This window comes from Nesoenas mayeri (assembly GCF_963082525.1).
Source record: "Nesoenas mayeri genome assembly, chromosome: 4".
Lineage (NCBI taxonomy): Eukaryota > Metazoa > Chordata > Aves > Columbiformes > Columbidae > Nesoenas > Nesoenas mayeri.
This window is the reverse complement of record NC_137540.1, coordinates 6,994,222-7,019,372: the sequence shown is the minus strand read 5'-3', so window position 1 is coordinate 7,019,372 and position 25,151 is coordinate 6,994,222. Positions and strand designations below refer to the sequence as shown.

The window sequence follows — 25,151 nt, the reverse complement described above, 5'->3', positions numbered from 1 at the left end:
GTTGATTTATGTATCCAGTTATTTACTTACATAACATCAATACTCCCGCTTGAAGGTAAGCCTGTGTCTTACCAAAACCAGAGTGACCAAAAGGAAACTGCTTTGAAAAGACTGGAAACTTCGCAGTTACAAGCTTCATAAAACAGCTTAAGTTACATTAAATCTTAATGACAAGCATGTAAGACCAGCAAATGCCGAAGTCACATAGTATGTAAGAATCAGGGAGTGGAAGTGATACATCCCAAGGGCAGATGATTAACAGCTAGCTCAGAAATGTGATTAAATATGTGAACAGTAATACTTACTTCACAATTACAAGAATAAATAACATTTCTCACTGACAATTATTATATGGATGAAAATAGTGCTTCAGACACAAATGGCTTGCAGAACAAAAAGAGACATTTATGGAGATTCAGAGACCTCTTTACTTCCCCCAGAATGCTGTATGTTAATGCAACATGATTGTAACATTCAGTCTTTTAAAACAAAGACAAAATAAGTGTGAGCCTCATCTCTCACATAAAAAAAAATCAGCAGCTTCAGAAGTAAATTTTCTTGGCTACTGATAACCATATTTCATTTGGACATAATACAAGTTCATGGAAAATACAACGCTTCTTATCCCTGATACCAAAGGAAAAAAAATATCATTATCCAATATTGAAAAATAAACCTGAAATGATGTGGTCACGTTATGGTATGACATCTCAAACCTGGATGTACAACAGGTCACGCACACAAGAAAAAACTTCAAAAACTGCATAGAATTCAAATAATCTTGTAGAAAATAAGTTTTATTTGGCTCCTTTCATACACTTTCTCAAAAAGAAATGAACATTCATACATTTTGCCTTTCCCAGTGCACGTCTGGATTTGCTCACATAGAGCCATTAATATCAAGGCAAAAGGTGCCTTTGAAATAATTTCAGACACATTGTATTTTGACTGTAAAGCATCCAAAGTTACTAATTTTCTAATTATAAGTTGGAAAGAAATGTTTCAGGTGTTTCTTCTCCAATTCACACATATAATTGTCCCACACAGGGAAGAGGGGTCAGACCTGCAACAAAGAACTGTCAAGGCAACGGCTAATACTTGTTTCAGGTAGAGCTGAAAATAGGTTCACTATTTCATACTGAGTTGGGATATAAAACAAAAGCCCAGCTAGGTAACTTGCTCTTTCCAAAAACTCTAAAACAGAAATGATAGAACATTGTTTCAAAACTACAAATCAGCCATTGACAGGAGTTTGTTTGCAGAGAAAGTTCCCTTTCCCCGGTTGTTTCTCATGGCCAGGTCTCTTCCCTGTTGATGGTGGCAATGGAATTTGTTTCTTGCTGTTTCTTCTTAAACGCTTCATGAAGAGGAGTAAATCCAGCTTGCTTCATGTATCACAACAGGTACTAACCCATCAAGTAACCCCTATAGAAAAAAAATAAGTTAGAAAAAAAGGTTAGTAAACACAGGCAGCACCTCCTCAAAAATCAAGAGCCGTACGGTCTTAAAACAAAAACTTCAGGCTGCCAAATCTCTGCTGATTGAGGCTATTTAAAACAACAAATCCTGTCCACGGTACAAACTGGTCAGCTTAACTGCACGTGCCTTCCTCAGTTGACATTCTTCAATGAACACTAAAAACAGATTAGCCTGTTCTCAATCCAACTTTGGTAGTGGTTTGGAATTTTTGAAGCCCAGGTTACACCCTATGAAAGGTTCTTTATTTGTACTCTTTACACAAACCACCAGTGTTATGATATTCAGTATAACCTGACGTTATCTGGCACTCAACACAACTCTCGTCTCTTCTTCTCTTCCACTTCTCAGATGCCCTGTTTCTTTAATGAGTTTATGGAAGAGAAATGTTAAGACATGTACTCAATGAAACAAGGAAATATAGATCAGGTCCCTAACTCTGCTGCCAGGGAACCCACCGCTTCTGTGTGATAAAATAAAATTATTAACTACACCGCAGAGGTAAAAATATTTAAGAAAAGAGAGATGACTCTCACTGTTAAGCCAACACCTCACGCAGCTCCTCCAGAAATTAACTACCAGTACCTCCAAACATCAGGTTTCAGCTAATCTAAATGAAATAGATGGCCTGAGAAATAAAAAGCAGAAAAAACCTGAAAATCCTGCATTTGGATTTCACATAGCCTGGAAACTCCACATCTTTTCTACTTGTTGATCTATGAATATAGATGCATTAAAACGTCACATGTATTGTATGCTTCAATTTTCCAGCAACAAAAAAAAAACCCTGAGACATCATCTTTACTTTAGGTCTGCTTTGGATGGTTTTGTACACTTGTTACCACTGCCATCAGCTTTTCGGCTTCTGATCCCTCATGTACACTATCACTATAAAGAACTCATTTGCCTTTCTTCAAGGCTTTTGACACTTGCTTTTTCCTCAAAGCCCTATTTGCAATTACTTCTACTTGGTCAGTAGATACTCCGTCTAACTTAAAATTCACTTTAAGTCAGACTCGCTAATCATATCTTCTGACATACTGGGAACTGCCACCTTTTTTTAGCTACAGCACAATTTTACAGTAGCTGGCCCCAAAAGCATCCCACCTCATTTAAGATAGCTTGTTCCAAGAAGGTGCTAAAAAAGGCAAATTATAGCCAAACTGCAGATCTTTAGCACGCCTCGTATTTTCTGTTACTCTTACATTTAACATAGGCACACATGGGCCACAAAAGAAAAGAAAAGCTGAAAAAATATTAAATCACTTACGGTAACTTCATCCTCATGAAAACTCTGGCCATGAAGAAGCTCAAAAGCACACTGACAAATCCAATAAAGAGCAGAAGAAACCTATTTAGCTTGGGGATATTTGGTGCATTGGATCGATCTAGAATTATGAATCCTAGGCCGCCCATTGTGAAGAGGAAGCTGGATGCAAGCCCTTCCATAATATATTGCCCATTTACTCTGAAGGAAAAAAAAAAACAGGGAGGGAAGGAAAGAAAAGAGAGTCAGAAAAAGATTAGTTTTAAAGAAACTATTTACATTTCAAACCCCATCTACTCAACCTGCCTTAGCTGTACAAATACACAGGAACACGAACTTTGATGGCTGACTTTCTAACAAAAACTAGGTGTGGAAACTGACATTACGAAATTACATTAAGGCTTTAATATGTAATTAATCTCTGGGATTGATAGTCTGCCAGGTGCCCAGTCAAGTGTACGAGTGGTTTTATACCTAATAGTGTATACTAATGGCTACCACACAAGCTCATGAGTTTTCAGAAATCCATAGTCCAAAGTAGCACCTGTTTCCACAGACAACTCAAGGCTGTGACCTCTCGGCCACTGAGCTTTCCAAGTCTCATCTACATCCTGATGTTTAGGCAGCACTGCCTGAGTCCTTATCTCAGTACAAATCCCAACCAAAGGACTACATCAGCACATGAAGCACATCTACTGGTTCCCACACATGGCAAAAGCAGATCTTTTGTGCAGTATTTTTTGCTTCTGGCTCGCTAAGCCTGTGCACAGATTGTGGGGACCCTGCCTGAAAGTGCCCCAACGCACACTGCCGGCCTTCCTTCTTACAAGGCTCAGATGGAGAGATGCAGAAAGAACTTGCGCCACAACTCTCCTGCTTCCCACAGTCACTGAACCTTTTTCTTATCCTTGTAATTCGCAATATTAGCAATCTCATAAAGTTGGCATGGATGAAGCTACTGTGGGTGCTAACACAGAAATGTAGATTATCATTACTGCCACATTTAATCTTCAACTTCATCCTCTTTCACATTGTTTTCACTGAATTGTACTAAAGTGCCATAAACTCCCTGTAATAGCCTTATTCATCTACACTGCAACGCTCCAAGCCAGTCTGAAACATATATTACACCTAGTCCTAAACAACAAACAGTGCATGAGGCAGGTCACAGACTTCATAGATTTAAAGAACTTTTTTTTGTATTTAACTAAATTCAATGTAAATAGCAAGGGTTTGGAAGAAAGAAAAATATTGCCAGCTCAACACATTTTTCTTACCAGACTTCTCATTTTTAAAAGCTTTAGAAGGACTGAGTTATTCTATTTCCATTGATTTCAATGCTGTTTAATTTTCTTTTTTTAAGTATTGGCAAACCAAGGACTGATGTAGAACAGATCATGACTTGCACAGAGAGCTCAAAAAAAAAGTAGATGCAGGGGTCAGAAAGACACACTTATTCACTTGTGCTTAGGTGTTTGCAACCCGCTTGCCAGGGCAGACCTACCTGTATGCCAAGAAAGCTACCGGCCTCTGATGCCCGTGTTCATCTGTCATCGACCCCACGCTGGGAGGTTCCACGATCACGTCGTAGATAATCCCTGTGGAGAGAAGAGTGAGCGTCACCTTTCCTTGCAGCACCGGCGAGAGCTGCCCTGACTCAGTGAGGATGGCAGAGCCTGGAACAGGCTGCCCAGGGGGGTTGTGGAGTCTCCTTCTCTGGGGACATTCAAACCCGCCTGGACACCTTCCTGTGTAACCTCATCTGGGTGTTCCTGCTCCATGGGGGGATTGCACTGGATGAGCTTTTGAGGTCCCTTCCAATCCCTGACATTCTGTGATTCTGTGTGACCCCGCAGGGGCGCTCGGAGCGGCCCAAGGTTCGCGTTTTACAGGCGATGTGGGGCCGGACAAGGGGCCAGCAGCAGCGGCGGCCCTCCAGCCCGGGGCAGGCGCCAGCAGCCCGCTCCGCACAAGCACAGCCAGCCCGGGAGGAGTCTCCCGCCCGCCCCGGCCTCACCTCCGGTGATGAGGAAGTAGGACACCACCACTAGCGCGTAAACCGTCATGGCCGAGGGCATGTGCACCCAGCTCGGCCGCTTCAGCTTGATGTTGGGGCACTCGAGCACGGCGAAGGGCAGGCGGTACAGCGCCTCCATGGCGGCGGTGCGGTGCGGTGCGCTGCGGTGCGGCCCGACCCACAGACCGACAGCCGCGGCACCGCTGCGCCCTACCCGGCTCGCGTCGCCCCGCCGCCGCCGGACACGAAGGCGGAAACGGAAATTGGCTGCCGTGTCCTGACAGGGGTGAGTTAAGAATTTTTTTAAAAGCCGGGCTAAACGAAAACACTCAAAAGTGACCCTCAGGCAAAAACTATGCAAATAAAGCACACACTTTTATTCTGCACAAAAACATACATAAAAGCAGTCCGCCCGCCGCCGGGTGATCTATCAATCCTACTCACCTGCCAGGACCTAACAGCCCTGACGTGTCGGTGCTGGGTAACGGCAAGGCGCTTGGGGCGGGGCCAAGGGCGCGGGCTCCGCCCCCAGTCGGGTGGGCGGGGGAGCCACGTGGCCGCCCGCTCCAGGTCCCGCGGGGCTGTCGGGCGCGGACACGCGTGTGGGGACACGAGCGCTCGGCACCGGCCTCGCTTACGGCACAGCCGGGCTGCCGAGATACAGAGAAAACGCAAAGATCCAGCGCAGGCCGCGCCCCTGTGTTTGCAGGTAGGCGGCCGGGACCCCCGTGCCCGCGGTCCCCATCCTGGTCCGCCGCCAGAGGAGACACCAACACCGAGACCAGGGGGTAGAGGACGTCAAACCAGTAGCTTCTGAGGGCAAGAGGGGGACCTGGGGGTACACAGACCATCTTACACGCTCTTGTGAGCCTGCAAACACCTGACCTGCCACCCCCTTCAGCTCAGCTGAGGGTCAATATGGAGAGGAGCACCCAGGCAACACATGGGACAAAAATTCCCCATTTTAAGTAGAAACTTCACAGTATGTTTGGGATTGGAAGGGACCTCAAAAGATCATCTTAGTCCAATCCCCCTGCTGGAGCAGGAATGCCTAGGTGAGGTCACACAGGAACATGTCCAGGTGGGTTTTGAATGTCTCCAGAGAAGGTTTCTCTTGCTTCATGAGCAGGGGCAGGGGAGAGGCTTTCTTGAGCAGTTCCTGTCTCTTCCATACCTTCATCTGAGCTGAGGTCTCCTGGCAGCACCCGAAGTGTCTCCTGCAAAAAAGGCACCTGACAGGCAGGGACTGAATGAGAGCGCTAGCTGAAGAGAAGTAACAGGTCCATAAAAAACAACAACAAACACCCTCGCACAGGAAGACCAATGACTTTCTGCAGACATAATTTAACACCAGAGAAAGTAAAAACTGTCTTAACACCGACCCTTCACTCCAGGTTACGTGAGTGTGTTTAAAACTGCACACTCCAGGTGAGCACACCCTGCCCCACTGCACCTCAGGGGTATCACGCCCCAAACAACCGCCGCATAGCTACACTGCAGCCATGTGCTCAGAGAATTATTTTCAAAACTGCTAAAAAAACAACAAAAAAATTAAGGGTCTTATGACCATTTCACTGACTCTTGTCCCTGTAGCTGCTTTTATTTCTGTCTACAGTGGTGATAACCCCGCTCCTAACTCACACCCCAGCTGCCTTTCAGTGCAATCACATCATTATAGTTAGCTGGTTTAAGTCTCAGCCCATGTGTCTGGAAAAAAAAGTCTCTCTCTCAGTGCAACATGCCTGTCTACAGATGTTTATGACATTTCTCCTAATTATACCAAAAGTATTCTTGCCTTCTTTCCAAAAGCCCCAAGGAAAACTCCAATCTCACCATTTTTAAACATAAAACAAGAGCACTTTGGGGACAGGTTAGAGATGCCTGCCCTACTTGCCACTTCTGCTTTAAAATCATTCTTCCAGCATGCAGAAGTACTGAAGTTTGTACTAGCCCAGGAAGACAATAACTAATAAAATTTTAACCTTGTAAACTAACTACAGTAACAGCACTTTAAAATGTCAGGGTACTAATGTTAGTCCTTTAATTAGCTACAGCCTTTGGAACAAGTTTTGGCATAATCCAAGCCGAGGAGAAAGAAATACTTCATACTTGTGTGAGCAAGCTGCAACATTTATCCATTTTGAAAATATTAACGGAATTATTTTAATGACTTGGGACACTATGAAGAAATTCTTGGCGGGGTACAGCTCCTTTCACCCCCTGCAGCGTTAAGTCAGTTATCCTGGACCACAGCCATCCTGTCATCAAACCCAGGAGCCATCAACACCACCACTGAGAGTTTGTAGGCAGTTGACCCCAAGTACCACCTTGCTGCCGCCAAAAATGCACGTCTTTTCACAACCACTTTTCTGTGACCTGTTTCTTGGCTGACTGTATAGCCTGACAAGCTTCAGAGGTAGGCACGATGTGAACAGAGGAATCTGCACACATCTCAGAGCCACAGCCTCAGCACACTCCACAAGTGATCTTAAAAACCTCTTCAAACACCATCCTTGCTGCTCCCATTAAGTCTGTGCAGTCAGTAATTATCTTTCCTCCTTCCTTATTCCAGTGGTGGAGCTCATGACTTCTTGAAATAATACTTACTGGTAAAAATAGATGCCCACTTCTTGTCAGATACTAAGAGTAGTTCCAAAATTCAGAGCTGGGCATGAAGAATATTGCTGTACGCACAGGAATGCAAGAACTATCCCAAGTGTGTTAAATCACACCTGGGCAGCATTAAAAGCACAATTACAGTTCTCTCTACAAAACCGAATTGGGCAAAACAGCAAAACAAGCCCACTTCTGCTTTTTACAACTGTTTTTCACATTACCACTACATCCTCAGGGATAAAACAACAAAACTTTGGTTCAAGTTTCAATAGCAGAGAACCAAATTGCTACTCTAAAACCTAATTCTGGAAGCCATTAAAAGCCTGTCCTAGCTGTGCCCTGGAGCTCGGCTTGTATCACACCTGTATCACACCTCTAGCTGTGCTAACAGTTCCTGGCCCAGGAAGCACCTAACAAACACAACAGCTGCAGCTTTCTTCCAGGAGATCCAGATGTAGCAGTATGCAACTATCTGGTGGACACAGCACTGGCTTTGAGAAGTCAAAACTACTCCCCCCACTCTAGGGTAACTATATTAGGTACTATTAAAGAAAAACATCTACATTAGGCCTGTAATAGTTCTCCTTCCTCTGACAATCTCTCTTCCAGTCTTTAGTGTCAGTCTGCTTTTGTTTCTTTTCTTTTTCAGACTAACTCCCCTATGAGCCAAGTCCTCTGATTACTTCATACACAGCTGACGCCATGAAAACAAAACCAAAAACCATCCCCCCCCTCCCCCCCCCCCCCAAAAAAAAAGAACAAAAACAACAAAAATCCCAAACCAAACAACCAAAAACCTGCATTGTTTGAAGTTACTCCAATACCTCTACAGAACTGTGAAACAGAGCTGGGAGTAACGTTTAACCAGACCTTCTTCCACCTGCTTGATTTCCCTGTTTGCAGGCAGCACAAATCACAGCATCCTGACTTTCAGGGTTTGATGCACCAAAACCCAATTCTGCATTATACAAGCTGCAAGAAGTAGCTCCTGCCAGCTTTGACCAGCACGTGGAATGACAGGACACAAGAAAAGTGGAGCTTTCATTTATTGGGCTGAAGAACTACAGATAGATTCACTTTGACTTCTGGCTCTGTGCTTGTGCCTTCAACACTTTCACAACGATCTTCTGCTCCTCAATGAGAAAAGCTCGTTTGATTCTGAAAAAGAAAAACAACAACTTTAGGAGATGTATCCACTTAAGTGAAAATACAAAAATAAGATAAAGTTACAATTACTTTCAACATTCACTGCACACGCGGTATTGGTTCTACAGTTCCACATAAAAAGGGAAACCTAAGGTAAGACCTGATGGCTGAACAGTGGAAAAATTAACACCTTCACTAACTTCAAAGGCAAAAAGCAAAACTTCTCACCGGCAAACAAATTCAGCTGTTTTTAAAGTAAGAATTGCTGTGGCCAGCTATGGACAGCTCTCTTTCTCAGAGCTACAGAAAACTTTACATGAGTCTAGTCGCCAAAACAAGAACAGCTTCCCTGTCAGGATTTAAGCTTCTTTGCACATAAACAGAGAAAACCCTGGCAGGTCAAGTCATGTCTAAATATGATTCTTTCTTGAAGACATGTAGGGCCACCATGCAGTGACAAGTACTCACAGTAACAGCCTGTTTCATGATTTCAAGTTAAAAGCGCAAATATACCACACACTCTTCTACCTTGGAACACCAAAACACCATTCCATATGCATTTGGTATAAACCACTACAGTCACAGTACACAAAACCTACCAAAGATGCCTCAACAGAAGCAGGAGAAAACCCACCAGTTACATGGAAGGAGGTGACTGTGTTTTTCATTTTAGGCAGATTAAAGTATACTCATGTATTAGAAATAATCTACCAAGCTCCAAGTGTTTGGGAAAACACTCAGAAGAAAAATTGGCTTTTAACACAGAAAAGTTATGCTACGGACCTGCAGCTGTAACAACCTGTCATCAGTGGAACCTGATGTGATTTAACTTAGAACTCACACAAACAAAGAAAACATGAACATTAACAAGATTTGAACTACAGATGAAAAAAATGGCATTAAACTGCTAATTTCAGAGATCTGCTTTGATTACCATTCATAGAGGTGATGTATTCTTCATACTACACATTTTTTCCTCAAACTTGCCAAGTATAGGATGTACAGTTGTTACCCAACTAAACTGAATTCAGTGAGGCCCAGCAAAGGCCATCTTAAAGCTTAACCACATAAACGTGCAACCAATTAACATCTTTGAATCTCAAAGCACAACAAAGCAGCCAAAAGCTCAGCTGATCTAACAGGAATATCTCTGCATAAGACAAAAGGACAACTGAAGTGAAAAATCTTTACTAGGGGGGCCAAATATAAGATAAAAATCCAGAACGAATGGAATGTTTAGCACTAAAGCAACACTGCAGTAAGAAATCACGAACAACAAACTCTCTACAAAGGAGCTCCAAATTCAGTAACTAGCTCAAATCCAAGGGACAAAAATCACACACATGACGGCTAATGTGCCCCATGCTCACTCCCTCCATTCTACTACACCAATGTCAGACAAGTCTTCAAAATTTTGGCCCACATTATGAAAATAGCGAGATGCAAAAATCTCTTACGAAGTCACCCCAAGAGTAAAGTTATTCTGTAAGCTTACCGGTCACGGACACACTTAGCGCACATGGAACCGCCATAAGCTCTGCTAACGTGCTTCTTCGTTTTTGACAGCCTCATGAGAACTTTAGGACGCACAGCACGAACCTATGGAAAGCAAAAGTGAGAAGTGTATCATAAGATAGTAATTTTGGATTACAGTCATATCAAGAGATAATTCAAAAAAGCAGTAACGCCTGAAGTTGGCTATTCAAGATTCAAAAAGTGACTGAAGCCACGGACTGTTGTACGTGCCATCTTCAGCATTCCTACGCTCTTCATTCTACCACACAGGCTCCTCAATAGATTCAGCATTAAAAACTGGTTTATAAAACAAGATTATCTTCCCAAGGGTAGGAACTGCTTAAAGACTGACATTACTCAAGCATTCCCATCACTGTTAAGAGCAATGGCATTAAACCAAGAAAATATTTTGGAGAAAAATGTGTTAAAAACATTAATTCCTTTTTCCTAAACCTGAAAGTCAAACTTAAGTGGATTTGGTTTGGTTTTGTTTGTTTTGGGGTTTTGTGGGATTTTGGTTTGGTTTTCTTTAAGGCCCACCTAATAGGTCAAATTTAGGCTTTTAAACCTGCTACAGAATCACCTCAGTCTAACTCTAGAAATCTAAACCAGTTACAACTTATAGTCCAAGAAGGTTCAAAAATAACAAGAACCACAAGCATTAGAAAAGCACTTACTCTTTAGGCTTTCAAAGCCTGTCTTACCAGTTAAGCTTCACAACATTCAGATAACATATTAATGAAAAAAGTTGCTCCAACAAGATTTCATCAAGAAACAGACATATTACTTGAAAAGACTCTTTGTACTGAAAAAGAAATTGCTGTAAAAAATGTTATGCCAGTAAATCAAATACTTACACCACGAAGTCTTCCTGGGCATATACCACATGCCGACTTTGGTGCCTTCCCTACTTTCTTGGTGTAAAGGTAAACAATCCTGTTCCCGGGTGTTCGGGACCTAAATACAGCAGAAAAACACTCAGTTAACATAACAATCAAAATTTAGACTTAGCTTTTGTAAAGATTAAGATTTTTAGAAACTATGTCTTACTTACAGTCTGGTCTTGTTGGAAGCTGTGTTGTAGGACAACCTACGGCGGTAGGTCAGGCGCTGAACCATTTTGTACACCTAAATTAGTCAAAAACAAAGTGGCACTAGTTTAAGCACTCAGTGTCCACATAGAATTTCATGTATCACAGCATCAACCACACTGAAACACAGGCCAGACCTGAACTGGCAGCTGCTGTTGCTGCATTAGTATAAACAAAACAGAAGCATCTTATCAACGAGAGCCAACACAACTATGTTAAAAAACAAGTGACAGTTGGTAGGAAGCGATCTGCACTTGAGATTCACCCAAACTGACTCGAATGCAGTTCAACATCCTGGTCTTGCCTGCACGATGTTTAACTGTTTTAAGATTCAGCAGCTGAGCAGTCTGGTCAGCACAAGCTCCGCTGGCAAGTCTGAGAACCGAGCAGAGGCAGAAGCTCTTTTACTCCCTCAACCGACAGCAAACTGTGCTAATCGCGCTCTAGGCCCAGACCGGAGGCTTCTCCGGGCACAGCATAACGCGACCAGGGCAGCGAAACCCGCCGTTCCCCGGAGTGCCGCCCCGACGGGGTGCCGGCCGCCACCAGAGCCCCCTGAAACAGCCCCCGGGGCCGGGGCGGGCACTGGGCCCAGCGCCGGGTCGGTGCGGCCCGGGAGGAGGCCTAGGGAGGCCCGGCCTCCCCGCCGCGCTGCTCCGCCCCCGCCACCGGCCGGAGCGCGGGCAGCTGTGCTCCCGGCCCCTCACCACAGCCCCCCGGGCCCGCCGGCCGCCCCCACCGCTCGCCGGGCGGCGGATGGGGGCGGATGAGCACCGGCAGCCCCCAGTCAGCCGCCGCCATACCTGGAGCCGCCAGATCCGGAAGAGGAAGCGGAGGCGCGGGTCAAGATTGAAATAGTGGCGCTCTGGAACACGGAAGGACTAGCGGCGCCTGCGCGCTGTGGCCCGTCTCTGAGCCCCGGTGGGGAGTGGGCGCCACCACGTTGTACGGAATGGAGGTGCAAGGGCGGCGCCATGTTGTACGGCTGAATCGGAGAGGGGCGCCGCTCAGCGGCGGAACTCACTGTCGTGCTTCGGAGGAGGAGCTCAGGCAGGAATACGATGATATAAAACTTTCTCTGCTGGTCAGGTCAATGGTCCCCCTGACCCAAAATCACATTTCCAAGCCATAGGTACCCGGGAAAAGTATAGTGGACACGGGACACAGCTGGTTGATCTTTCCCTTAATGCACCCTCCCCACATCCAGCATCTTAGAAGATTCCGGAGCTGGACTGTGTTTTCTTACTTTCATTTTAAATAAATCCCTTGAAAATGAAAAGGAAGGGGAAAGAAAAAGAAAAAGAAAAAGAAAAAGAAAAAGAAAGGAAAGGAAAGGAAAGGAAAGGAAAGGAAAGGAAAGGAAAGGAAAGGAAAGGAAAGGAAAGGAAAGGAAAAGAAAAAAGAAAGGAAAGGAAAGGAAAAGAAAAAAGAAAGGAAAGGGGAGAAAAAGAAAAAGGAAAGGAAAAGAAAAAAGAAAGGAAAGGGGAGAAAAAGAAAAAAGAAAGGAAAGGGTAGAAAAAGAAAAAAGAAAGGGGAGAAAAAGAAAAAAGAAAGGAAAGGGGAGAAAAAGAAAAAAGAAAGGAAAGGGGAGAAAAAGAAAAAAGAAAGAAAAGAAAAGAAAAGAAAGAAAAGAAAAGAAAAGAAAAGAAAAGAAAAGAAAAGAAAAGAAAAGAAAAGAAAAGAAAAGAAAAGAACACACAAAAGCTACCCCTGTCGGCCCCTTGCAATTGCATTAAGCACCGCTTTCACAGGAAGGAAAGGAAGAACCCTCGCTAGAAGGAGCCCCACCAGATTACTCTTCTCCCAGCCGTTTGCTTCAGCTCTCACCCCATGCACACAGGTCCCTGGCAAGCTGAGCAGCACGTTGACAAGCAGAGCTGGTCTCTCTGCTCTGAAATGAGTGGCCACCTGGTGATGGGAAGGTCCCCACTATCCATTTATGGCCTCCCGGATGGATCCCGCTCCCACCCCGCCACATGGAACTGAGGCATCGAAGACCGAGAGATTTGAAAGCACGCGTTTCCATCCCTTGTACAGGCAAAGTCTTCATATGGCATCAATGGGAAATCACCATCTGCAGGGAGCACAGAATCATCTGGCCCATGGGCTGTAAGGTGGTCTCTTCTCCCAAGTAGTGAGTGATGGGACAAGAGGAAATGGCCTCAAGTTGCACCAGGGGAGGTTTAGATTGGATATTAGGAAAAAAATTATTCACAGAAAGGGTTGTGAGGCATTGGAACAGGCTGCCCGGGGCAGTGGTGGAGTCACCATCCCTGGAGGGGTTTAAAAGGTGTTTAGACAAGGTTCTTAGGGACATGGTTTAGTGCTAGAGTTAGGTTAGGTTATGGTTGGACTCGATGAGCCTGAGGGGGTGTCTTCCAACTGAAATGATTCTAGGATTCTATGATCCTAGATGTTCTTGTGCTCTACTGGCCTGAGCAATGACAGCCAGGGAGCTGCACATTAAACACACAGGGTGCCACTGCCATCGTTAGTGGCTTCGGCTTCGCTTTTGGAGAGCGGCGGGTGCTCAGAAACCTTTGATGTGTGCTCCTGGCCTTATTTACGGATCTGTAACTCGCAGTTCATTGTGCTATACCCTCCCTGTTTTCGATCTATAATTATTATTTTGGCTAATTATTGACTCTTTTAAAGTGCAAATTATGGACACCAGAATTTTTGTAATTCATGAAAGAAGAGAAAATAAGTATGAACTAGATCTTAGGGTGTATTTAAAATAGGAGCATATTTCAGACAACAAGTAAATTTCAGAGCAATTAGAGTATTTAATATGAACTTTCTAGGCCCAGAACCCTGAGGGGAATAAGAAAGCCAATTAAATTAGATTAAATAATCATGCCTAAATATAAAAGTGTAACAGAACCCAATTGTTAAAGAACAACACTATTAAATGATGACGGAATAGTTTAGTTTAGATGTTGTCAATGCAACAGGTGACTATTTTATTATTGAACAACAGTATTGATATTTTTTTGACCTTACCCGATTTAGGCTCTAAACACAACTGGTGTAAGTTACAGGAGCTGTCAATTAGAATCCAGTGGTTCACTTCTGTGGATGTGCTGGCCTAGTTTTTCAAACACTCTCCATTTATTTTGTAGGAGGAATGGGGCTGTCAGGCAAGCTGTTCACCAGAGCATCTGGAAACATTAGCTTTATGACAACTGGTTTAATGCTATCTAACGTGGGGATAAAATTTGAAGCAGGAGCTCACTAAGCCCATTTTGTACAGATCAGTGCTAGTCAGGTGATTCTCTCACGTTGTCTGCTGTTCCTACCTCTTCACACAACCAAACCATCTCTTTTGGGAGCAGTTATTTTCCATGTCAGACACATTTCATTAACCCTTTCTGCACTTTCTGCTTTCCTTCAATACAACAAAGGGGATGGATTAGCAAACACAAAACCTGTCAACTTGGAAAGCTAATGGTGGCATCCTACAAAACCCATCTTTTCCCTTCTAGGGTGTCAGTGGAAGCAAAGGGCCTGAGGATGAGGGCCTTTTTCCTTAAGAAAACTGGACTTTGCCTTCCAAGGTGTATTTGCTTGTTGTCAGTGTAAAACTGGAAACCTCTTTGCCACCAGCGATGATTAGGGAGATAGTAATCTCTAATAGCAGATTAGTAATGTGCTGTGTTTTGTATGGGCCAGCAAGTTGTCACCATATTCTCTTTACTGCACCAGACGAATGCTTTGTTCACAATTTAAGACCAGTTCTTGGCATGTTGGCCCTCCTTGCTCACTTTTCCACATGCTCCTCTCCTTACCTCTCTTTTTATGGAAATCCCTATCTACTTGTGCAACTGTTCATTTGGTCATGTGGGAAGTTCCACCAGAGTGAGAGAGAGCGCTCAAATGAGTAGGGCTCAATGACCCCCAGAAAGCATCCCCCTTTACTTTCCTCACCCTGTTGCCCTGTTTCCAGGGATGTCTCAGGTCCCACAAGGACTCTGCTGCTCCGCCACCTTCTCCTTATGGATCCTTTTAGGACTGCCCTGCAGTACAAGCTTCAATTAAAAAATAAGAGATTGTTTCCGCTCATATTCACTTGCCGTCATACTGACCAAGACTGGCAATTCTAAGAGGTAAAGGAAGGAAAATGAACCTGTGTGCAAGCTTGGGGTACTGCAGAGAGAAAAACATAGTGATAGCTCAGGAATATACTGCTGCCCTTAAGCCACAGCCACAATACTATTTCTACGAACAGTGGTGGATATGTGTTTCAGAAGTGTCTCATTTAAATCAGAACCCAATCTCAGGTGCTGCTTGGATGCAACACACAGGATTAGGTCTGCAAATGTGGGAACAAAGTGAGAAACTTTGGACTAGAAAGTGCCAGAAAGGGCAGAAAGAAGAAGAGGTCCTATGATCCATTGTTTCTCCGGAGCTCTTTTTTTTCCTTAAAAATCCCATTCCCTTTCCTCGTTAACTATGTGGCATGTATCACAATCTGATTATATTCATTTATATCAACATAACCTTCCACAACATGGACCTGTGCAAATTACATTATGAGAAACTGTAGTTCATTTCCATTTCAGTGGAGCTTGTTAAACAAGCAAAATTATTTTGTAGCAAAGGGAAAAACAATTTAGTGGAATGCACTCCTAGCATAGGAAGTACATAACATCGTATTTGGGTTGAAACTTTTTCTGTCAGAAATGTCATAACCCCGTAAGAAAGAGAATTAAAATCCCGTTATTTTAATTTACATCTAGCCACAAGATAAGTAAAGTTATCATTGAAATTCTAATTAAATAGGATGATTGACTAAGGTAGGACATCAAAGAAGAGAAGTGAATATGATAAGTCAAAGTCTTATTAATTAGTCCGCGTGGAAGAAATTCCAGGGACGTCAAGCTGAGGCTGCTGCAAGGAGAAAAAAAGCAGACAAGAAAATGTGTGTTTCTTTGAAGTTAGGAACTGAGATAGTGATGGAGGTAATTGTGTCTGACTGGATCCAGTAATGAAGAGCCATAAATCAGACCTAGGAATCGGAGGAAAGATTCTAGTAACGAATGTGGCTGCCCCCCTGCTGCGAAGAAACAGAATGCAGAGCTGACTAATTGACCCAGTCTATCTCCCAGTAGCTCACTGTTATTATTTATTAATTTTTAATTTCTGAATTATTTACGTTCTGGGAAATTATTTTTGACAGCCTGTTAGGCGTGCCAAAGTTAATGGAGGATGAAAGGACCGGTACTAGAATTAGCAGGGATGTAGTCACAGGCTACTGAATTTAATGATTTTGGAAGGGAAAATTGATTTCACACGGCGTGTCACTTTATACTACTTTAGGGATACACCAGCTATTTGATTAATTGAGGAATAACCAACTCAAAGTATATTTGAAGTGTAAATGAATCATAGTGCTCAGCTGTTTATTTTTCCTCTTTTCTGATGAGAACACTGAGTTTGCTTAAAGTTGCTGATTAAAACCAATACAGGTAGGCCTCACACTCACACCTGCTTACTTTCTCCTGCTTTAGAAAAAACAATAAAAAATCTCACCATCTGGAGGAGACATGAAATTCTCCATCTCACTGGGGATAGAGCTGGTGCTTCCCACACAATGCCTAATTAAACGGGCTTTGTGCACACTCCCCTCCCCCTGTGGAAAGGATTTGAGCTGGAGCAGGGCGCTGAGCACGCAGCCAGGACATGAATTCTGCTTGGTGGCAGCTCCCAGCTGCTTTTCATCCCGTCCCCAAGCTGAAATTGGGATCCCTGGCCTGCAACTTCTCCCATGTTGAACGTCCTGGTGCAGCGGTGTTATGTTGATCCACCCATCTACAGTGTGGGGCAATGGAAAACATAAAGGGGCTCTGCACAGCTCTTCCAGGCTGTGAAAACTATATTTCATCCTCAGTGTCAAATGCGAGGTAAATCCTGTCTGCTGCTCACGTCTAAGCCTTCTGGCCATTCAGGCATCAAGGGCCTGGAGGAAATTTTTTCCCAGCAATGTGTGTAATGCTGTAGGCAGCTCACATTTCCAGAAACACACTGGAAACATCTCCGGAGCTGCCTGGAATCATCACCTGGCTGCTCCTTCTCCCACCACCAAGACAAGGGGTTTCTCCTGCCATACGGGGTGGATGTGCCTCCCCGCATCCTGTACCTGGATCAAAGGGGCAAAACACCCTCACTGACACGCTTTCCTTTGCCAGTTTTGGCTAAATCACTTCATTCAGGGCCCTGTAATCAGGTGTGGGGGCACTGATGGTGATTACCATGAGTTTGGGTGTCCACAATGTTAGTGTGTTTGGGTGGCTCAGTGTGACCTCCCAAAGTCCTCACAATCTAATTATCCAAGTGCTAGTCCTATCTGGTCGAAGTCCAACTTTCCCAGTTTTAAAATGAGAGTAATTAATGTTACCATTTAAGAAAATCTTAGGGATTCTGTGAAGAGGATTAGTATGCAATCACCTATTTGCAGAAGTTTTGGGAGAGCAGTAGACACAGGGTAGCTGCTCCTTTCCACAGTGCTGCTTACCACAAGAAATGACTCAAAAACATCTGCCATAAATTGACATAGATCTCATGAACAGCTCAGAAACGTATACGCCAGACTCCATTTTGAGTACAATAAACAATAAAACTCCTTTGAATTGATTTGGACCAAACTATTGAGTGTGAGGTTAAGTGTTGAAGAAATCTGGTGTTTTGGACATTTTGCTGTTGCTTTATTCTTTAAAATAGAAAGGGTTACCTACCATGGCAAATGTTGACCATACTGGGGTGGAGGGAGAGGTAAAGAATAATGAAATGTCAATTATGCATCAGAGTACCTTTAAAAATAGGTTTGCGTTCATGATTTAAAGATATATGAAGAGATACAGGACGGTTTTGCTGCTTAAGTTCTCTAAGGGGTTTATAATTAATTTAAACATATTTTTTCTGAGTAGTTCAGGAGCACTAGGAACATTTCTTTGTCATGTTTTACTCATGGGAACATGCAAGGCTAGCCTGGGTTTTTCTGTTACTTTTTGGATTATACCAGTGGCAATTAGTGATGCAAGGATGATCGGCTACAACAGGGTATTAAAGGAGACGTGTGACCTGTGGCCTCTGCTCCAGGGATTGCTACTTTATCACTTTTTTCAGTGTGTGCAGACTGGACTGGCTCCTAGAACAAAAACCTGAAGTAACAACTATTTTTTTTCTGTGTCTCCCGAATCCGTGAGAGATTTTTAGTTTTATTTTGTGATTGTTATTAAATTATATTGTTAAAACAACACAAAAGGCAATTTTCAAGATTGCACTTTTTGTTTGTAATGAAATTGTATCACAATAAAATCATATCACAATAAAATCGTACACTCACTGCCATGCAATTCTGAAGAGTTCAGTTCACCAGTCACAGAAGTAAGCGTCCCGAATTTCATAGCAAATATTTTATATATTTAGATAATGGCTTTAGAAACAGTGAGCCACATCGTCACATGTTACAGAACAATTAAGCAATTTATGCTGCTTTAAGATCTGCCTTACATTTTTTAGATGGTCAATGGAAAGCCAAATACCTTCTATAGCACATGTAGAAATTACCCCTAAAATGTTTACATTGAACAAATGAAACTTAAGTATTTGGATGAAGATGGTTTAGCGTGCTCTGCTGTTCTATACTGGAATTAATCCATCACAGTTCTGGCCTCTCCCTGTTTCAATATTAAAACAAAAGGGGTATGCTTGCAGTGCAGCACCCTGGGAATTCAGCTCAGAAGTCCAATTAACAACAACTAATTCCCCATACTGCCTATTTACCCCTAAGAGCTGGCTAGATATAATAAGTCATGCATTTTGCATTTAGGATTTTAACACCCAGAGGATAATAAAAATCTATCCTGATCACTTTTTATTTTCATCATATGAAGACAGAAGAAAGCATCCCTCCTTCCCCCTTCAGTTACCTGTATCTGTATCTTGGTGCTAAGGCTACGAATGGAGCTGTTTCCTACTGTGACTGCCCACCACGTTTCTCCGTGAACACCTTCCTTCTTCAAGGGGACAAGAAGGTGACAGAATCCATTTGGATGTGTTTTCTGTACTGATAAGTACATCTCAAAATGATGTAGGATTATTCACCTTCCAATGATGATCTGCTCATTCACTGGACCAAATTTACTGCCCTTTAAACTGTCACACTGTGTTATATGCAACATATACTCCCCTCATGCTGGTTTTATCTATAGAAGCTACCAAGGCACTGCGCTGCTGGCACACAGTTTAAAAGCTGCAGCTGTAACATACTGTAAACGATGATGATCATGCTATAACATGCTAAATATCAAGCAAACACTTCCAATAATTAGAATGATCTTTTGCAGCTCAATTTTGCTTACAGTGGAAGTCAGTTTTGAACCAAATTCTGGAAAGATAAAAGCCCAGCACGTTGCTACACACTTTAAACGTGAAAGGGAGAGAAATAGAGAGGGAGAGAGCTTATGTACAAATGAGGCTTTGGATATTCCTCACTAGGTACAACCTAAACTGTACATCAAAAATTAGGAACACGTGAAAATATCTAGCTGTTTGTCCAGATACACTTCTACTGGTGGTTAACAGAAAAAAATAAGGCCTAGAGGTACCCATATACATCTGTATTTATGAAGTTTTACAATGAACAAACAATGCCATTAAACACAAGGTCACCACGGGAATTTGAAGGAAAAATGAAGTGGTTTGAGATAACAATGGAGCATATTAACAGGTAAAACATATCACACTGCTTGATAGCAGCACAAAATGTGACGCTGTGCTGAAAAAAACATGTCTGGATCAATGTTGGGTAGTGGGTAGTAGGTTATCGTACAGAAAGCTGCCTACAAAATATTTCTGCAACACTGTACTTTGCTGTGCATGGCAAAAGCCCCAGAAGGTGTTATTTTTTCATGAAGCCGTGATGAACTTGGCTTACGCTTGGGATCAGATTGGCTGCTGCTTACGGTAGTTTCTGAGCTGCATATTTGCAGATTCAAGGCTGGATTTTCGGAGGGGCTGGCAGCCAGCTTTCCAAATGCTCAGCTGCCAAGCTGCGGGCCAGGCTTCTCACAGGTCCAGGAATCGGAACAACAGAACCGAGCACTTCTGAACATCCCAGATTAATTGGCTGATTCCTCCCATAGCAGATAGGCCTGTGACAGAAGTTGAGACAGCTGAGCGCAGTTTTCTGACACACTCAGATGTGAATTTTAGTACCTGTCTGTACAGAGCTGGCAGGCGCAAGCAGGGGCCTCCTCTGAACTTCTGAGGAAAAGTGTTGGTTGCATCTTATCCTCCAGCAGATTTTTAGATCGCTCCGCACCCTCCTCCCTGTGAACAACAAAAGAGCAAAAGTCTGACAGACTGATCCCAAAACAGGGCTCTGTGGAGGGCAACACAGAACCTACATTTGCCTGATGCCCTGTGGTCAAACTTCCCGCTCACCAAGAAGCAGAGAAGGACGGGGCACTAATAATTCTCTCCTTTCTAATACCTCTAGATATTAAGTGCTTCAAGGAGATTGAAGATAAGCATCACATTTTGACTAAAGAGACACTTCCAATAAGCTTAGAGCTTAAGGTTTTGTAGCAGGCACATGTAGGTGGATGGGACCTTATATTTTGGGTGTAAATATCCCTTTGCAGCAGGATGAAGACAAATATCTTTGAGCTGAGAACAGAAGGCATCAAAAATTAACTCGATTAGAAAAAAAAGTAATATGGTCCGGTCTAGTTCTGCTGCTAAGCGAGTAAGAAACGCAGATACGAGATACCATGTAGCTTCCCACATGTGTTACAGCTCATCAGTTAAGTCTGGTGAGTAAGAAGCTTGTTTGCTTGTTTGTTGTTTAATGTGGTTTTAACAGTGATAAAAAGCCAGTCTAAAGTCCAGCTTTAAAGAGCTGACTAGAGACTATAGCGAAAGAAAAGGTTACCTCAGGTAAGCTGGCACAGGGGCTAAGCTGCACCTAGTTAATGCCTTTGCCTCTGGTTTTAGTTTATAGTAAATACATATAGAAGGTCAAGCTACCTTTTGTTTAACGTATGGTCCACTGCAGTTGACTGGGGAGTAGCTAATTACTTTGAAGGATCAGAGAGATTTCCTGCAGCTCATTTTGACTATGATGGGAGCCAGATCTGCACCAAATTTTCCAAGGGGAGAGCCTAAAAGACAGCACCTCACAGTAGCTTTAATATACACTAGCCCTATCCAGAAAGAGTATCACCCAGAAATGCTCATTCTCAGTGAAATGATGGGAATGTGAATCCAGATCTTCATCTGATGAAAACCAGCTCCCTGAACAGAGCTATGCTGATTTATAATAGCCGAAGTTCTGACCCCACAAACCCTGCAAGAATTAGCTGCAGCCACAGAAATCTTCTGCAGTAAAGATGCGGCTTAGTTTGGTCTCGGTTAAACCAAAAACTGTGTTTCTGCTGCGGATTTCTCTGCTGGCTTTGCAATATTCATTCAAACAAGCCTTTCAAGGGAGCAGGCCAAAGAAATCAAAGTGAAAGGCAGCAATAGCCGTGATTTTCTTATTGTTATTCCTAGAGCAAAAAAAAGAGCAAAGCCGACCTCAGATAACCAGCCCTGTGGCTTCAGATACATTTTGAGTGCAATGATGGTGCCTCTTCCCAGGGTCCGTGGAGCAGGTGAGAGGTGCTTCCCAAAGCTGTAGCATTAAGTATATATGGTATGTAGCACGAGAGATACAATAAGGCCGTGCTACTGCACTGGAGATAACAGAGTGTGGAACAGCGCTGGAACACAAATTGAAAACTACTTGTTAAACAAGGTTAATTTGTTCTTCTGCCACAGTGTAAAATGGCTTCAAACACTTCTAAACTAGGTCATTTGACTGCTCCAGAAGTACATGGTGCTAGGCAGCTGTCTTTAGCAACAAGTTTATTGGAGAGTTTGATTGCATCCCAAAAGCATGCTAGATATTTCTGACCATATCAAAGAAGACTCAGCTATATTATCAAGGCACACTAATGAGGTGGTTTGTTTAATTGAAATACTTTAAGTTTCCATGTAGTACAGCATGAAAAAATCATTATTTTCATTAGATGAGCTACTCGTTAGCTGAAAATCTAAGTTACAAAATATCACAGTGTGAGATAATAAATACATTGTAAAATGCATTAAATCCAGGTTATTAAAAGGAATTTCTATTTAAAATATATAGCCATGTAATTCGAGCATACCTCCTAGTATCAGGAATCAGGTTTGGTTCTTTGAAAAAGATAGCCCAACCCAACGGACCTCGTCGTGCTCTCATTGCAATCCCTGTCAAAATTCTGAGCCATTATAGCTTGGATAAATGACTTGATTATTCTGTGTCACAATTCTGTAGTAATAGTTTTTGTGTGTAGCAGCTAGAAGTTCTGAGACTCACCTAAAGGGCCTGATCTTGGCCTTGAGTTAATCACTGCTCTGTTTGATGCAATCAGTAACAGCAAATCAGGAAGCACTTTATACCTTGTATTTTTAGGGTCAAATGTTGACCTAAAAGTGCAAGACTTGGAGAATTTGTGAGTTTTATGTAAGAGCATGCAACTTTGTGGGACATCTCCCACGTCTTTGGTGAGAAGTAGTTTAAGAACTGTACTGATCTCCTCGAGGGGTTGCAATTTGAGTCCATGATGAGTTTTGGAGAAAAGGGGAAAATGGCTGGAAGGGACAGCTGGAGCTCATCCAGTCCAAACCCTCTGTTCAAAGCAGGATCAGCTGAAACAGTTTGCCAGGACTGTGCTGAGTTGGGTTTTGAATATCTCCAGGGATAGCAACCCACAACCTCTCTGAGCAATTTGTCCCAGTGTTTGGCCACCCTGATAATAAATAAGTTTTATCTTGTGTTTGAATTGAATTTATTGTATTTCAGAATTTCTGGCTCTGTGTTCTTTACTCCTCCTCATACAGTATTTATACAGATTGATAAGTTCCCCCTTGAACCTTCTCTTCTTGAGACTACATGACCTCAGGGTCCTAATCTGCATATGGAGATCTCTTCCTGATCACTAGCATTTAAACATTGATCTGAGATGACGAGGAAATTGCATTTTAGTTACCGATTTACCAATCGGCTTGGTCCGGGTGGAAAAAGAGTAATGTAAGACCTTGGTGCAAATATTGTTTTGTGTAGTTTAACAAGAGGGCCAAGTTTTGTCCTTCTTCCCTGCCACATTTTTTCTATATCTTAGATTAATGAAGGTATTTTTTCCTCAATTCTCATATCAGTGGTTCCTTCCTAACATTGATATGCATATGCTAAGGGACCTTCTGCCTCATCTCACTTGTTCTGTTTCTATTTCTCCTCACTTGCTGAGGGATTAATCCACCACCATGGCGAAGGTGTCTTTACAGCATTACTCTTCCACTAATCTAGCCAGCACAGGTCACCGTGGTTGTCCTTTGCCCCAAGGTTTAACAGCCACTTCTTAATTCCTGAGGAGTCCTGGGCATGCATTCAGGTTGCCTCCACATGTTGGCATCCAGTGATGTTGACACATTTCACGGCTATTGCTGTCCCTGCCAGCTAGAGCCAAGTCAGCGACACTGAATGGTGCCATGGACACGGGAGGAGATACAGCAGGACTGCTGAAAGATCCCCTTAGCCAGCAACCCAGCCAGCGATTCAGGAGAGCTCACAGATTACAGATGGTGCAATAATCTCACAACTGGCCAAATTTGGAGCCTGAGCAACACTTACATGGAGATGAGCATACATTAAAGGCTGCCAATGTGAGAGCAGAGAGGGCCAATATTGAGGCTTGCCCAGGAATGGGCACGCTGCCCCACATAGCCACCTGCTGAGATCATTCATGCCAGAAATGCAAGTAATCCTGGGAAGGCAGGTGCCTGGGGGGATCAAGTTGTTAGTCAAAACCAAAAAAGAAATGCAAAAACCCAAGCCCAGGCCCCCTTCATACACCTGGCAAGAGCCCCTCTGCAGTCAGCCCACGAACTGTGAGCTGCGGAGGTTGGAGGGGAAGGGATGAGAGCTGCACCACACGCTCCTGCCTCCTCCCTCAGTTGTGAAAACAGACTTTCCTTCCTTTGCAGAGACAAAGTTGCACATCTTTGGGTTATCTCTTTCTCCTTTCTTTTTATGTGGGTTTCGTTAAATGTTTTCAGAAGCCTTTCCTTTTTTTCTTTTTTCCTACTGGGGCCAACGGGGATGCGCCTTGCAGATTAGTAGTACTGTTAGCTCTCTTTAATAGGGCTTTTCTTATCCCATTTAAGTAGAATAAAGAAGCTTCATTTGTTAGCTTAAAAAAATCAAGACTTTAATTCTTGATCATTGCTCCCAAGAGAACCCAGTTGGAATTCTCTCATCATCGCTGATCAAGCCTGAACTTTTTTTGTTTGCTATTCAATTTCCTTTGCTTTCATCATTTCAGAGCACTAACAGGCTTTCAGCCCTGCTGAAACAGAGGATGGGGCTTCAACCATATTGTGGTGAAGTCCCTGTAGCAATGGAATACTGCTACATAGCATTTAGCTATGTACTCTCCCTTCCACAAAACCTGCATTTACATTGAATTAAAATTAACTTGCTGACTATTCTAATTATAATAATAAATATTCCATATGGCTCTTTCTTCTTTTATAGTATTTATTTGTTGCAGAGATACTGTCAGTCAATTTCTCTGATTTCAGACCAGAGAGAGATTTTATCTCAGACCAGCGTATAAATCTTTCTGATTATTAAATTTCTGTACATCACCATCTGGATCCAGGGCTAAAATGATATGCATGGAATGAAGCTTTCTTACGCTACGGATAAACCTGCTCTGATGTTTTATAAATGGTATTTTTTCTTAAGAGGTCCCAAGGATGAGCTTGCAAGGGAGATCAGCACAGTGAGCAAGTCTGCAAAGCAGTTTTCCAGTTGGCATACTGTCCATCCAGGCCCTTTCTCTGGTTGCCTGTGCCTCCCATCTCCTAAATACAGTGGAGAGATGTCAGAGTGGGCTTTTCATGAGTAAAATCCTTCCTAGATTTGCCCTGTGAG

The 25,151-nt window shown here is 43.1% G+C and overlaps 2 protein-coding genes across 2 annotated transcripts; both read right to left on the bottom strand.

Annotated features, from left to right (window-relative positions):
- Window positions 1–779: 779 nt before the first annotated feature.
- OSTC (oligosaccharyltransferase complex non-catalytic subunit) lies at window positions 780–5,054 on the bottom strand. Its single transcript, XM_080344354.1, has 4 exons — window positions 4,761–5,054; window positions 4,248–4,341; window positions 2,747–2,944; window positions 780–1,425 (listed from the first exon to the last, which is right to left on the bottom strand). Exons 1-4 carry the CDS (start codon window positions 4,897–4,899, stop codon window positions 1,407–1,409), a joined length of 450 nt encoding a protein of 149 aa, XP_080200480.1. The 5' UTR covers window positions 4,900–5,054; the 3' UTR covers window positions 780–1,406.
- Window positions 5,055–8,404: 3,350 nt separating this feature from the next.
- On the bottom strand, window positions 8,405–12,119 carry RPL34 (ribosomal protein L34). Its single transcript, XM_080344022.1, has 5 exons — window positions 11,932–12,119; window positions 11,092–11,165; window positions 10,895–10,994; window positions 10,018–10,121; window positions 8,405–8,534 (listed from the first exon to the last, which is right to left on the bottom strand). The coding sequence occupies exons 2-5, from the start codon at window positions 11,154–11,156 to the stop codon at window positions 8,450–8,452; spliced, it is 354 nt and encodes a 117-aa protein (XP_080200148.1). The 5' UTR covers window positions 11,157–11,165; window positions 11,932–12,119; the 3' UTR covers window positions 8,405–8,449.
- Window positions 12,120–25,151: the final 13,032 nt, after the last annotated feature.